Source organism: Erpetoichthys calabaricus, chromosome 9, assembly GCF_900747795.2.
Source record: "Erpetoichthys calabaricus chromosome 9, fErpCal1.3, whole genome shotgun sequence".
NCBI lineage: Eukaryota > Metazoa > Chordata > Cladistia > Polypteriformes > Polypteridae > Erpetoichthys > Erpetoichthys calabaricus.
In genome coordinates this window covers 7,887,726-7,900,806 of record NC_041402.2, presented here as the reverse complement: position 1 = coordinate 7,900,806, position 13,081 = coordinate 7,887,726, and the positions used below count along the sequence as shown (strand labels likewise).

At 43.4% G+C, this 13,081-nt stretch overlaps 1 protein-coding gene across 1 annotated transcript in view; it reads left to right on the top strand.

The window, feature by feature from the left end:
- Nucleotides 1–13,081, top strand: part of ciz1a (cdkn1a interacting zinc finger protein 1a) — a 104,649-nt gene that overhangs the window by 86,447 nt on the left and 5,121 nt on the right. The window contains exons 14-15 of the mRNA XM_051931696.1: nucleotides 2,250–2,328; nucleotides 4,199–4,320. Of these exons, the coding sequence (XP_051787656.1) occupies nucleotides 2,250–2,328; nucleotides 4,199–4,320 (201 nt within the window). The remainder of the gene's footprint in view (nucleotides 1–2,249; nucleotides 2,329–4,198; nucleotides 4,321–13,081) is intronic.

Genomic DNA, 13,081 nt, shown 5'->3' with positions numbered 1-13,081 from the left:
GTAAGGTCAGAAAAAATATAAAAATAAAAACTAATATAAAAAGGCAAAACTATAATAACCTTGGTCTGCTAGCTCACTCATTCTCCTTCTCTCTCACCGGCCTTCTCTTCGCTGCTTCCTGCCTTCTTCCTTAACCTCTGTTTCTTTTTATTCCCCTTCTAGCTGCCTCGCGCTTCTGTTTATTACAGGGAAATGGATCAGATGTGGCAATTAGCAGCTCCCGGCGTCAATTACGGATGTGGGCAACTCCTCACCTGTGCACTTTAGTGAGGACCATCCGCATCACCTTGGAACTGCTGTTGCCACACATACCACACCCCCTCGCTAAGCCGTGGGTGCGGCGATTATTTATTTAAAAAGTGACCCTGTTGACTTGAGCTGTGGACCCGCTACACCACACAAGCCTCTCTGCTGCTTTCTAAAATCCGACGGCTCCCTGGCTTATCCTCTTCAGATTCCGGAGCACGAGAGGGCTTCAAACAGCAGACCCAGACAACCCTTTGATTCCTCTCGGGACCCCGTTTCTAGTCCGTCATTGTGTGCAGGGCAACAAACCGAGCTTTACTTCCTCTGACTGTTGCTGTCATTCTCCGACCTTGCTGGGGAGTTCTCCTGCAGTGTTTTGGTTGCTTCTGTTCCCAGGCTTCACGTCAGCCACACGCTCCTTCCCCAGGGCTTGTTTTCCCATCAGCCGGCTTCCCCTCTGTCTCTCACCAGCTCCATCTTGTTCCTTCCCTTCTCTCCATTACTTTTATTTCTTTTAACCTCCATGTCTTCCTTTTTTCAATCTTTCTTTCTGTTCCACCTCTGTCGTGCACACTCCTTATTATACGGCCTGACTGGGCGCAGTTGTGGTGCTTTGTCCACACTGATCCGCTCACATTTGCATGTGTATGCACAATCGGCCAAGCACCCCAATCAATCCCCGAGTGAAGCACACCTGTGCCCAATCTGAGCCTGCACTTCATGGGACGCGATTATTTACAGTGGGTACGGAAAGTATTCAGACCCCCTTCAATTTTTCACTCTTTGTCATATTGCAGCCATTTGCTAAAATCATTTAAATTAATTTTTTCCATCATTAATGTACACACAGCACCCCATATTGACAGACAAAAAAAAGAATTTTTGAAATTGTTGCAGATTTATTAAAAAAGAAAAACTGAAATATCACATGGTATTGGACAAGTGATGAGCAGTGCCTGGTTGTCTCCACACATACTGCTTAGAATTAAGGCCAAAAAGTTCTATCTTGGTCTCATCAGACCAGAGAATCTTATTTCTCACCATCTCAGAGTCCTTCAGGTGTCTTTTAGCAAACTCCATGCGGGCTGTCATGTGTCTTGCACTGAGGTATGTGTGGAGACAAACAGGCACTGCTCATCACTTGTCCAATACAGTCCCCACAGTGAAGCATGGCGGTGGCAGCATCATGCTGTGGGGGTGTTTTTCAGCTGCAGGGACAGGACGACTGGTTGCAATCGAGGGAAAGATGAATGCGGCCAAGTACAGGGATATCCTGGATAAAAACCTTCTCCAGAGTGCTAAGGACCTCAGACTGGGCCGAAGGTTTACCTTCCAACAAGACAATGACCCTAAGCACACAGCTAAAATAACGAAGGAGTGGCTTCACAACAACTCTGTGACTGTTCTTGAATGGCCCAGCCACAGCCCTGACTTAAACCCAATTGAGCATCTCTGGAGAGACCTAAAAATGGCTGTCCACCAACGTTTACCATCCAACCTGACAGAACTGGAGAGGATCTGCAAGGAGGAATGGCAGAGGATCCCCAAATCCAGGTGTGAAAAACTTGTTGCATCTTTCCCAAGAAGACTCATGGCTGTATTAGCTCAAAAGGGGGCTTCTACTAAATACTGAGCAAAGGGTCTGAATACTTAGGACCATGTGATATTTCAGTTTTTCTTTTTTAATAAATCTGCAACAGTTTCAAAAATTCTTTTTTTTGTCTGTCAATATGGGGTGCTGTGTGTACATTAATGAGGGAAAAATTAATTTAAATGATTTTAGCAAATGGCTGCAATATGACAAAGAGTGAAAAATTGAAGGGGGTCTGAATACTTTCCGTACCCACTGTATTTAAAGACTGCACTGCACCATGGACCTCTCTTACAATTGGAGAATCCATGTTTTGTCTTGTTAAAGTTTTCCTTGCACAACAAAACAGTTTGAAAGGTGGGCCCTTCCCTCTGATTAACAGTTAACCACAAATTCCTTGGTGTCTTTGTAGGGAAGTACCCCAGTGCCGAAGGAAGTAACACTTGAAGATATGAATGAAAATACTCAGTACAATTCGGAGACACAATATGGTAAGTTTTATTCTCTCAAAACTATGACATATTTTTGACCACATGGTCTTTCTGCAACAGACCATAGCTGAAAATCACTGTAGCTGTCCATCCAAGCCTAAATTTTGGCAGTCTGACTGCTGCTGCAGTATTTTTTGTGAAAGTGTAATCTTTAAGGGGTACCAACAAATTTGTCCATGTTTGTCCATCTCCAAGAAAAGTTTTTGTATCATTAGACATTTCAAATTCATTACTTTTCAATATTGTCTACCTGCTTCTCATTACACTTAGAGCTGAGGTCTGCCATCTTCTGAATGTGTTTTTTTTTCTGTGATGTGATGCCAGTTATGTGGTACGTTTTTCACCTCATTATCACCTGCAAATAGACAACAAGTTGTAATGCAAATCTCTTTATCGTTACTCTTTTATTAGCAAGAACAATAGCCTTGCCTTTGTGTGGCCTCTCAATAATGAGTGATGTCGACAGCCTTTCCAAAAGCTCTACCTCCCAAAATATGTGTTTTTGAACCTATCAGTAATCCACTTATGTGCAGGATGCTTTGGTGAGATCCCCATACTAAGTGTTTTAAATGAGCAAATTTTTAACATCTTCTGCTAACAAAGGCTGACTGGGCAGAGCTGAAGATGTTTTTTTGTTGATGAGTTTATAATGTACTGGCTGAGCCAAAAAGAAATATCACATTTCAAATCTTTATTCAACAAAAATGCTACATGGTGGCCATCATTAGCAATACACTCTTCGAGATGATTTCTGAACGCTCTCATGACTCATTCAGCCATTTCAATGGGATTAGTGACAATTTTGTGGCGAATAGTGTCCTTGAGGGCTTCAAGGTTTAGAGGTCAGTGTGTGTATACTTTTAACCTGAGATAGCCCCACAAGAAGAAATCGCATGAAGATCAGGCGAACGTGAAGGCCACCCGACATCACCGCGCAGGGAGATCAGCTTTCCTGGAAACATCTCCCACAAAACTTGCATGGATCTGCGCGCCGTGTGAGCTGTTGCTCCATCCTGTTGAAACCAGGCATCCACCAGATCCATTTCTTCCAGCTGGGACCGCAAAAAGTTCTCTAGCATTTCAAAGTAACGTTCTGAACTGACGGTGACCTTCGCTTCCCCCACCTCAAAAAAGTAAGGGCCTTCAATGCCAAATTCTGCAATGGCGCACAAAACTGTAACACGCTCGCTGTGCAGGGGTCTCTCATGAAGTTCACGAGGATTGGTTTCAGCCCAATTGCAAAAGTTTTGCTTATTTACGCAAACCATTCAAATGGAAATGTGCCTCGTCACATGACGATGGCATCTCGATGAGCGGTTTGCAGAATGTTTGCGCACATCTCTCTACGGGTCTCCCAGTCTCTCTTAGTGAGCTCCTGCACTGCCATCATTTTATATAGATGGAAATTAAAGTCCTCATGCAAAATCAAAGACGTGTTGGAAACGCCTAAGGCAGTAACGCGTTGAACATCTACGAGATTGTAAAATTGATGCCCTTGCAGCCTGGATGTTTTAAGGTGTTCGTTCAGTCTCAGGATGGCCTGGGGATTTTCTGTTCAATGTTGTACCCGTCTGTCTAAATTTAGCCACCCACTGAAGAATTGTTTTCTCGATTTGTGATGTCACCGTTAGGAGGAATCCTGAAGTGCGTTCGGAAGGCGCGTTGCGTAGTGATGATGGATTCGTTGTTTCTGAAGAGCGCTTTGACAGCAAAAAGCACAGTGCGGAGCTGACCAAGGCTTGTTGGTGACAGAAAACTACAAGGGATCACCTATCAAAGGACCTCAACCCACCCATCAGCCTCTAACTTGTGCAATGACCTTGACAAATGTACTACTTTCTCTAATTTTGTGGCATTTTTATATTTCCAGGGTCCAGCTTTGTGATTCCCGTTGCTGGCTTCCTCTGCAGACTTTGCCACAAGTTCTACCATTTTGAGTCAGCTGCTAGAGTGTCACACTGCAAGTCTCTTGCACACTTTGAAAATTTGCAGGTGAGAAGTCTGGTAAAGTTTATAACATTATATTTAGTAAACTGTATACATTTTGTAGGGCAGAGTGGTACAGAATATAAAGCAGAAACTGGGTGCATCTGCTTTTGTTTCTAAATATTTGTTTGTTTACGTGTTAAACCACGGATTGATGATGTTCATGTTGTAATCTGCACTTTGCAAAGTGCCTTATCGTGGTACATTCTGTGGGAGCACGGCGGAAGTAAAACGATAAGAAGGGAGATGAGACTTTCCTTCCTTGTGCAACAGTCTCCAGCTACTCCTGGGGGAATTCTCAGGCCTGATTAGATGTGTAATCTTTTCTTCCTCTCTTAGGTCACATATCTGGTGTAGTGCCAACAAAAAGCATTTAGATCCCTTCATATTTTTCACATTTTATGATGTTGCAGTCTTAAGATTAAAATCTTTTTAAATTCATTTTTCCCCACATCAAGCAACCTCATTACCCCAGAATGACAATTTGAAAATAGTTTTGTTTTTTAAATTCTAATTTAATCTAATTTCTAAACCCTAATTTGTTGCAAATTTACTAAAACAAAAAAACTGAAATATCACATTGACAGAAGTATTCAGACCCTTTACTTACGGTGTACTCACACTTGGCACATTTCTTCCGTACCGTACCCAAACATGATCAAAACAAAGACGCTGATGACGAGGTGCGAGGGAATTTAAGGTGGCCCGGCATTACAACTTTTTTCGTAGTGCTTCAGGGATTCTAGTGTTCACATCTCTACACTCCAATGCATGAGAGCCATAAATTTCTGTAAAAATAAAGATGGGTTGTTTAACCGTTAAACTGCCACATACTTGTGGGTTAATGCACCCCTGGACGCCAAATACTTTTTTGCTGTACTTTTTAAGTAAACGTCACAATTCACAAAGAAAATGTGAAATTTTATTGGAACACGTATTTTTTTTTCATGCAAAGAGCATCACAATTACTGCAACACTGATTATTTTATACACTGCCAATGAACTGTAAAAACTATTTAAAAAAACTACTGCAACAATCTATCATATGTACAAGGTGCAACTGATGCCATTGATGAAATTCAGTAAATCACCGAGCCAACTGCGCACACAAGCACACAGAGGTAAGCGCCGATGCTGGCAGGCTAGTCTAGTGCAGCGGCTGAATCCCAGGGACAGTGAGGCTGCAGGGGGCGGCAGTGGTCACGAGCTGGCTGCTCGACGAATCTACGGCACTGGCTGATCAGCTTCGGCGTGCTGGCAAATTGCACTGGGAAGCGACTAGCGCCAGTTGTGGCGTTCAATGGATGTACGTCACCAAATAAACTCGGCCCCTGCGTGCTGGCAAATTATTTAATTAATTAATGTTTAATTTTTTTAAATTTTTTTTGCATTTATATAGCACTTTTCTCACTACTCACATCGCTCAGCAATTGCAGGTTAAGGGCCTTGATCAAGGGCTCAGCAGACACTGGGAAACGACTATAGCTGCTTGCGCCATTCCATGAATGTACGTCGCTGAATATACTATGCTCCGGCATGCTGGCAAATTGCACTGGAAACCGACTTTTAGCCAGTGGCGGCGTTCAATGAATGTCCATCCATCCATCCATTTTCCAACCCACTGAATCCAAACACAGGGTCACGGGGGTCTGCTGGAGCCAATCCCAGCCAACACAGGGCACAAGACAGGAACCAATCCCAGGCAGGGTGCCAACCCACCGCAGGACACACACAAACACACCCACACACCAAGCACACACTAGGGCCAATTTAGAATCGCCAATCCACCTAACCAGCATGTCTTTGGGTTGTGGGAGGAAACCGGAGTGCCCGGAGGAAACCCACGCAGACATGGGGAGAACATGCAAACTCCACGCAGGGAGGGCCCGGGAAGTGAACCCGGGTCCCCAGGTCTCCCAATTGTGAGGCAGCAGCGCTACCCACTGCGCCACCGTGCCGCCCTCAACGAATGTACTTTGCTGAATATACTCGGCTCCTCCATGCTGGCAAATTGCATTGGGAACCGACTATAGCCGGTTCTGGCGGTTTAAGGGTTAATATATAGAAATTGACTTCAAGTAAAATAACATGCCAGTGGCATCACCACACTTTTCATCTATTTGGTCTGAAAATAAAAGAACACAGTATACAGTATGTATTGAAGAAATGAATTGCTAACAGTGCCTTTTCTTTCCAACATCACATGACCCTCTCCAGTTTCCCTATCACCCTGATTAATCCATTGACAATACCAAATCATCTAGTCAAAAGAGAGACTTCTGCTAGAATTCTGTTCATAGACCTCAGTTCAGCATTTAACACCATCATCCCATAGAAGCTCATAGGGAAGTTAGGCTTGCAAGGCTACAACAGCTGGAGCTTGGACTTCCTGGCAGAGAGATTCAGACAGTCCACATCAGTAGCACCATCGTGCTAAGCACTGTCACCTCCCCAGACCTGCTTACTCGGCCCACTTCTGTTCACTGTGCTGACTCACGACTGTATTTCTGCATAAAGCTTCAATGCCTTTGTTAATGTTTGCTAAAGACACAACGATGGTGGTTCTCATCAGCAATGGAGATGAGTCAGCGTACAAGATGGAATTACAATGATTGGCAGACTGGGGCAACAATTTGTCTCTTAACATGAAGGAATGAAGGAGATGATTGTTGGCCTCAGAAAGGCCCATGCTGTCAAAACCCCCTGCACTTCAAGGGTTCTATTGTGGAATTGGCCAAGAGCACCAAAGTCTGTGGTACATACAGTGGGGCAAAAAAGTATTTAGTCAGCCACCAATTGTGCAAGTTCTCCCACTTAAAAAGATGAGAGAGGCATGTAATTTTCATCATAGGTATACCTCAACTATGAGAGACAAAATGAGAAAAAAAAAATCCAGAAAATCACATTGTCTGATTTTTAAAGAATTTATTTGCAAATTATGGTGGAAAATAAGTATTTGGTCACCTACAAACAAGCAAGATTTCTGGCTCTCACAGACCTGTAACTTCTTCTGTAAGAGGCTCCTCTGTCCTTCACTCGTTACCTGTATTAATGGCACCTGTTTGAACTCGTTATCAACATAAAAGACACCTGTCCACAACCTCAAACAGTCACACTCCAAACTCCACTATGGTCAAGACCAAAGAGCTGTCAAAGGACACCAGAAACAAAATTGTAGACCTGCACCAGGCTGGGAAGACTGAATCTGCAATAGGTAAGCAGCTTGGTGTGAAGAAATCAACTGTGGGAGCAATTATTAGAAAATGGAAGACATACAAGACCACTGATGATCTCCCTCGATCTGGGGCTCCACGCAAGATCTCACCCCGTGGGTTCAAAATGATCACAAGAACGGTGAGCAAAAATCCCAGAACCACACATTGGTTGGGGGGCGTTGGGGTGGGGATTGGTCCTAGTGAATGACCTGCAGAGAGCTGGGACCAAAGTAACAAAGGCTACCATCAGTAACACACTACATCGCCAGGGACTCAAATCCTGCAGTGCCAGACGTGTCCCCCTGCTTAAGCCAGTACGTGTGCAGGCCCGTCTGAAGTTTGCTAGAGAGCATTTGGATGATCCAGAAGAGGATTGAGAGAATGTCATATGGTCAGATGAAACCAAAATAGAACTTTTTGGTAAAAACTCTACTCGTCGTGTTTGGAGGAGAAAGAATGCTGAGTTGCATCCAAAGAACACCATACCTACTGTAAAGCATGGGGGTGGAAACATTATGCTTTGGGGGTGTTTTTCTGCAAAGGGACCAGGACGACTGACCGTGTAAAGGAAAGAATGAATGGGGCCATGTATCGTCAGATTTTGAGTGAAAACCTCCTTCCATCAGCAAGGGCATTGAAGGTGAAACGTGGCTGGGTCTTTCAGCATGACAATGATCCCAAACACACCGCCCGGGTAACGAAGGAGTGGCTTCGTAAGAAGCATTTCAAGGTCCTGGAGTGGCCTAGCCAGTCTCCAGATCTCAACCCCATAGAAAATCTTTGGAGGGAATTGAAAGTCCGTGTTGCCCAGCGACAGCCCCAAAACATCACTGCTCTAGAGGAGATCTGCATGGAGGAATGGGCCAAAATACCAGCAACAGTATGTGAAAACCTTGTGAAGACTTACAGAAAACGTTTGACCTCTGTCATTGCCAACAAAGGGTATATAACAAAGTATTGAGATGAACTTTTGTTATTGACCAAATACTTTTTTCCCACCATAATTTGCAAATAAATTCTTCTAAAATCAGACAATGTGATTTTCTGGATTTTTTCTCATTTTGTCTCTCATAGTTGAGGTATACCTATGATGAAAATTACAGGCCTCTCTCATCTTTTTAAGTGGGAGAACTTGCACAATTGGTGGCTGACTTAATACTTTTTTGCCCCACTGTACTTGGCATGTGACCTTATGTGGTCAATCAACACTACTTCCATAGCCAAGAAGGCACAGCAGCATCTCCACTTCCGATGCCCACAGTATTGTGGAGTGCCGCTGTCATCCTTCCCATAGTCTTTGTTATACTTTTATTGGGCCGAAGGTGTGCTGAATTACTGAGCCAGTTCTGCCAAGTTTTGGCAACAGCTTCTACCTCTTGGCTGTCTGTACTCTGAAATCTGCTCCTAGTAGTTTATTTATATTGTACACTATATTTGTTACTACTGTTGTTCTTACTTATTATTAACTATTTTTAAGATACTACCTACTAATTATCTATTTATAATATGTGAACACCAGGTTGCCCCATTAAACTCAACAGACAGACACTCGGGACACCAGGTAAAAGCACGAAGAAGATGTTTTTAATTATTATTTTTTCTTTAAACAGTGCTCCCCAAGCACCACAGGCAAGTAAATCACAAAGCACAATAATCTCTCTCTATTTTCTACTTCACACGCAAGTGTTGTCCACCTCCTCCCTGACTCACTTGCTGGGTTCACAGCAGTCCTTTATTTAGTCCATGACCCGGAAGTGCTTCTGTTCTTCCTCCCACCTGACTTGCCAGCACTTCCGGGGTAAGATGGAGAATTCCAGGACTTTAATCAGCCTGGAAGTACTTTGGGGCTTCCGTCATCATGACTTCCTATTCCTTCCGGGCTACAGTGGTACCTCTGGTCACAACCGTAATTCGTTCCAAAACTCTGGACGCGACCCGAACGTAATTTCCCCATAACATTGTATGTAAATACAATTAATCCATTCCAGACTGTACGAACTGTATCTAAATATGTATATATTTTTTTAAGCACAGACATAGTTAAATATACCATAGAATGCACAGTGTAACAGTAAACTAAATGTAAAAACATTGAATTTAACGCTGAGAAAGCCTTGAAAAACAGAGAAAACTTAACATTGTAAGAGTTTGCACTACACCCTTACAAACCGCTCACTGTAAACACTTTTTTTTAATGAGTTTTAAGCACAGGGAAAAAAAATTAAATGCCACTTCTCTTGCGAAACTTTCAAATCATCCGCTTCTGGCTTTAAATTCCTCACCTTCGCCACTCAAAGAAGGATTTTTTTTTTCAGCAAATCACCATGAATCTTCCTGGCTGTCTCACATATGATCGCCTCGCTTACGCTATTCCCTGCAAGTTGCTTCTCATTCAATCACACTAGCAACAGTTTTTCCACCTCTTCCAGCACTTGAGGCCTCTGCTTGGTTAACATTGTAACTCCTTTTGCAACATCAGCTGCCTTGTTAGGCCCTGTATACGCAAACAAAAGAAAATGGGAAACGGAGAATGGGAAATCATTCAATCAAACACGAACGCGCGTAGGGAAACTGGCTGCCAGTGTTTTTGTTCGCCACCACAGTGTGTGGTCGTGAACAGATGCCAAATTTTGGCAAACTTTTTGATCATAACCCGATTTGTACGTGTTCGGAAACGTTCGTGACCAGAGGTTCTGCTGTATAAGGAAGTCCTTTCACAGCACCCCCTGGTGTCACCCGTGGCACATAACAGGGTTGAGAAACTGAACTCCAAGTCCCAGGATGCCCTACACTCCATGGGACCTGCCATCTAGCGTGTCCAAAAGTAGCTGCCTTTCCCCCATCCTTCCATTTCAGGGGCATCCCAGCCAGGCTGAGCTGCTGGCCGTCTTTCACAAGTATATTTCTTTACCTGTCTTGCACATGTGCTGTTTTTATGTATACAGTGGTGTGAAAAACTATTTGCCCCCTTCCTGATTTCTTATTCTTTTGCATGTTTGTCACACAAAATGTTTCTGATCATCAAACACAATTAACCATTAGTCAAATATAACACAAGTAAACACAAAATGCAGTTTGTAAATGGTGGTTTTTATTATTTAGGGAGAAAAAAAAATCCAAACCTACATGGCCCTGTGTGAAAAAGTAATTGCCCCCTGAATCTAATAACTGGTTGGGCCACCCTTAGCAGCAATAACTGCAATCAAGCGTTTGCGATAACTTGCAATGAGTCTTTTACAGCGCTCTGGAGGAATTTTGGCCCACTCATCTTTGCAAAATTGTTGTAATTCAGCTTTATTTGAGGGCATGAACCGCCTTTTTAAGGTCATGCCATAGCATCTCAATTGGATTCAGGTCAGGACTTTGACTAGGCCACTCCAAAGTCTTCATTTTGTTTTTCTTCAGCCATTCAGAGGTGGATTTGCTGGTGTGTTTTGGGTCATTGTCCTGTTGCAGCACCCAAGATCGCTTCAGCTTGAGTTGACGAACAGATGGCCGGACATTCTCCTTCAGGATTTTTTGGTAGACAGTAGAATTCATGATTCCATCTATCACAGCAAGCCTTCCAGGTCCTGAAGCAGCAAAACAACCCCAGACCATCCCACTACCACCACCATATTTTACTGTTGGTATGATGTTCTTTTTCTGAAATGCTGTGTTCCTTTTACGCCAGATGTAACGGGACATTTGCCTTCCAAAAAGTTCAACTCTTGTCTCATCAGTCCACAAGGTATTTTCCCAAAAGTCTTGGCAATCATTGAGATGTTTCTTAGCAAAATTGAGACGAGCCCTAATGTTCTTTTTGCTTAACAGTGGTTTGCGTCTTGGACATCTGCCATGCAGGCCGTTTTTGCCCAGTCTCTTTCTTATGGTGGAGTCGTGAACACTGACCTTAATTGAGGCAAGTGAGGCCTGCAGTTCTTTAGACGTTGTCCTGGGGTCTTTTGTGACCTCTCGGATGAGTCGTCTCTGCGCTCTTGGGGTAATTTTGGTCGGCCGGCCACTCCTGGGAAGGTTCACCACTGTTCCATGTTTTTGCCATTTGTGGATAATGGCTCTCACTGTGGTTCGCTGGAGTCCCAAAGCTTTAGAAATGGCTTTATAACCTTTACCAGACTGATAGATCTCAATTACTTCTGTTCTCATTTGTTCCTGAATTTCTTTGGATCTTGGCATGATGTCTAGCTTTTGAGGTGCTTTTGGTCTACTTCTCTGTGTCAGGCAGCTCCTATTTAAGTGATTTCTTGATTGAAACAGGTGTGGCAGTAATCAGGCCTGGGGGTGGCTACGGAAATTGAACTCCGGTGTGATACACCACAGTTAAGTTATTTTTTAACAAGGGGGCAATTACTTTTTCACACAGGGCCATGTAGGTTTGGATTTTTTTTCTCCCTAAATAATAAAAACCATCATTTAAAAACTGCATTTTGTGTTTACTTGTGTTATATTTGACTAATGGTTAAATGTGTTTGATGATCAGAAACATTTTGTGTGACAAACATGCAAAAGAATAAGAAATCAGGAAGGGGGCAAATAGTTTTTCACACCACTGTATGTGACACCGCGGTACTGGAGAACGTTATTTTGTGCCACGCTATGATGCAACACAATGTATGAATGAAATGACAATAAAGTCACTTGACTTTTCAAATAATTTGAGGTTAAGTTTATTAGGTTTATTTTCATTTCCTGTTGCACCTTTATTTTCATGTACCATCTTAAAAGTCTTAAGATATTAGAATTTATTAACTCTTTTAGGGTGGATGTCGACTTTTGTCGACAGGAGGGGTTGAAGGCGAATGTCGACAAAAGTCGACATCCAGGGATAGGGGGCGACAATCAGCTGTTAATGGCGACAAATCTCACTGTCACGTCACAGGCATTCCCTCTGTGCTTGGAGGAATGCTAGACTCATTGACTCAGCAACTAAACCTTGCGTGTGCGTGAGTTGCGAAATGTAAACAATGGCAAGATGGCATCAACATGTGAAAAGGCAGCAAAGCAAGTGCAGAAAAGAAAACACTCGGCAGACGATGTTTTGCGCATTATCGCGGAGTCAGACTCTTGATTTTTCAGAATTGGATTTTATTGGCAGTGATCAGGAGATCGAGCAAGAGAGTGAGAAGCAGGCATCAGCTGATCAGACACCAGCCGATGCCGCGCCAGCGGATCTGCTGCCAGCCGAGTGCCTTCGCGCAGTCGATGCATCTACGGCAAGGTTCGCATGGGATAAATACACAAACATTGATCCGTTGAGAGCCGATCTGGCTACCAGAGTTTACAAGACGGCATGGCTTGCTGTTGGACACGACAGATCACCAGCTGCTGTACTTCAGGCTGCTCTCTCCTGATGCTGCTTTTCAGCTACTGTCAGACGAGACAAACAGGTAGGCAGAGATTTTTTTTGAATCGCAGGCTGCGTTTGCATCGCATTCTCGTTTTTCAAAGTGGAAACCCACAACGAAAGACAATATGAAGCGCGCTGTGGCATTACAAATAGAGATGGGACAGAACTGGTGATATAACTTCAGGGAGCATTGGTCCAAACGTGT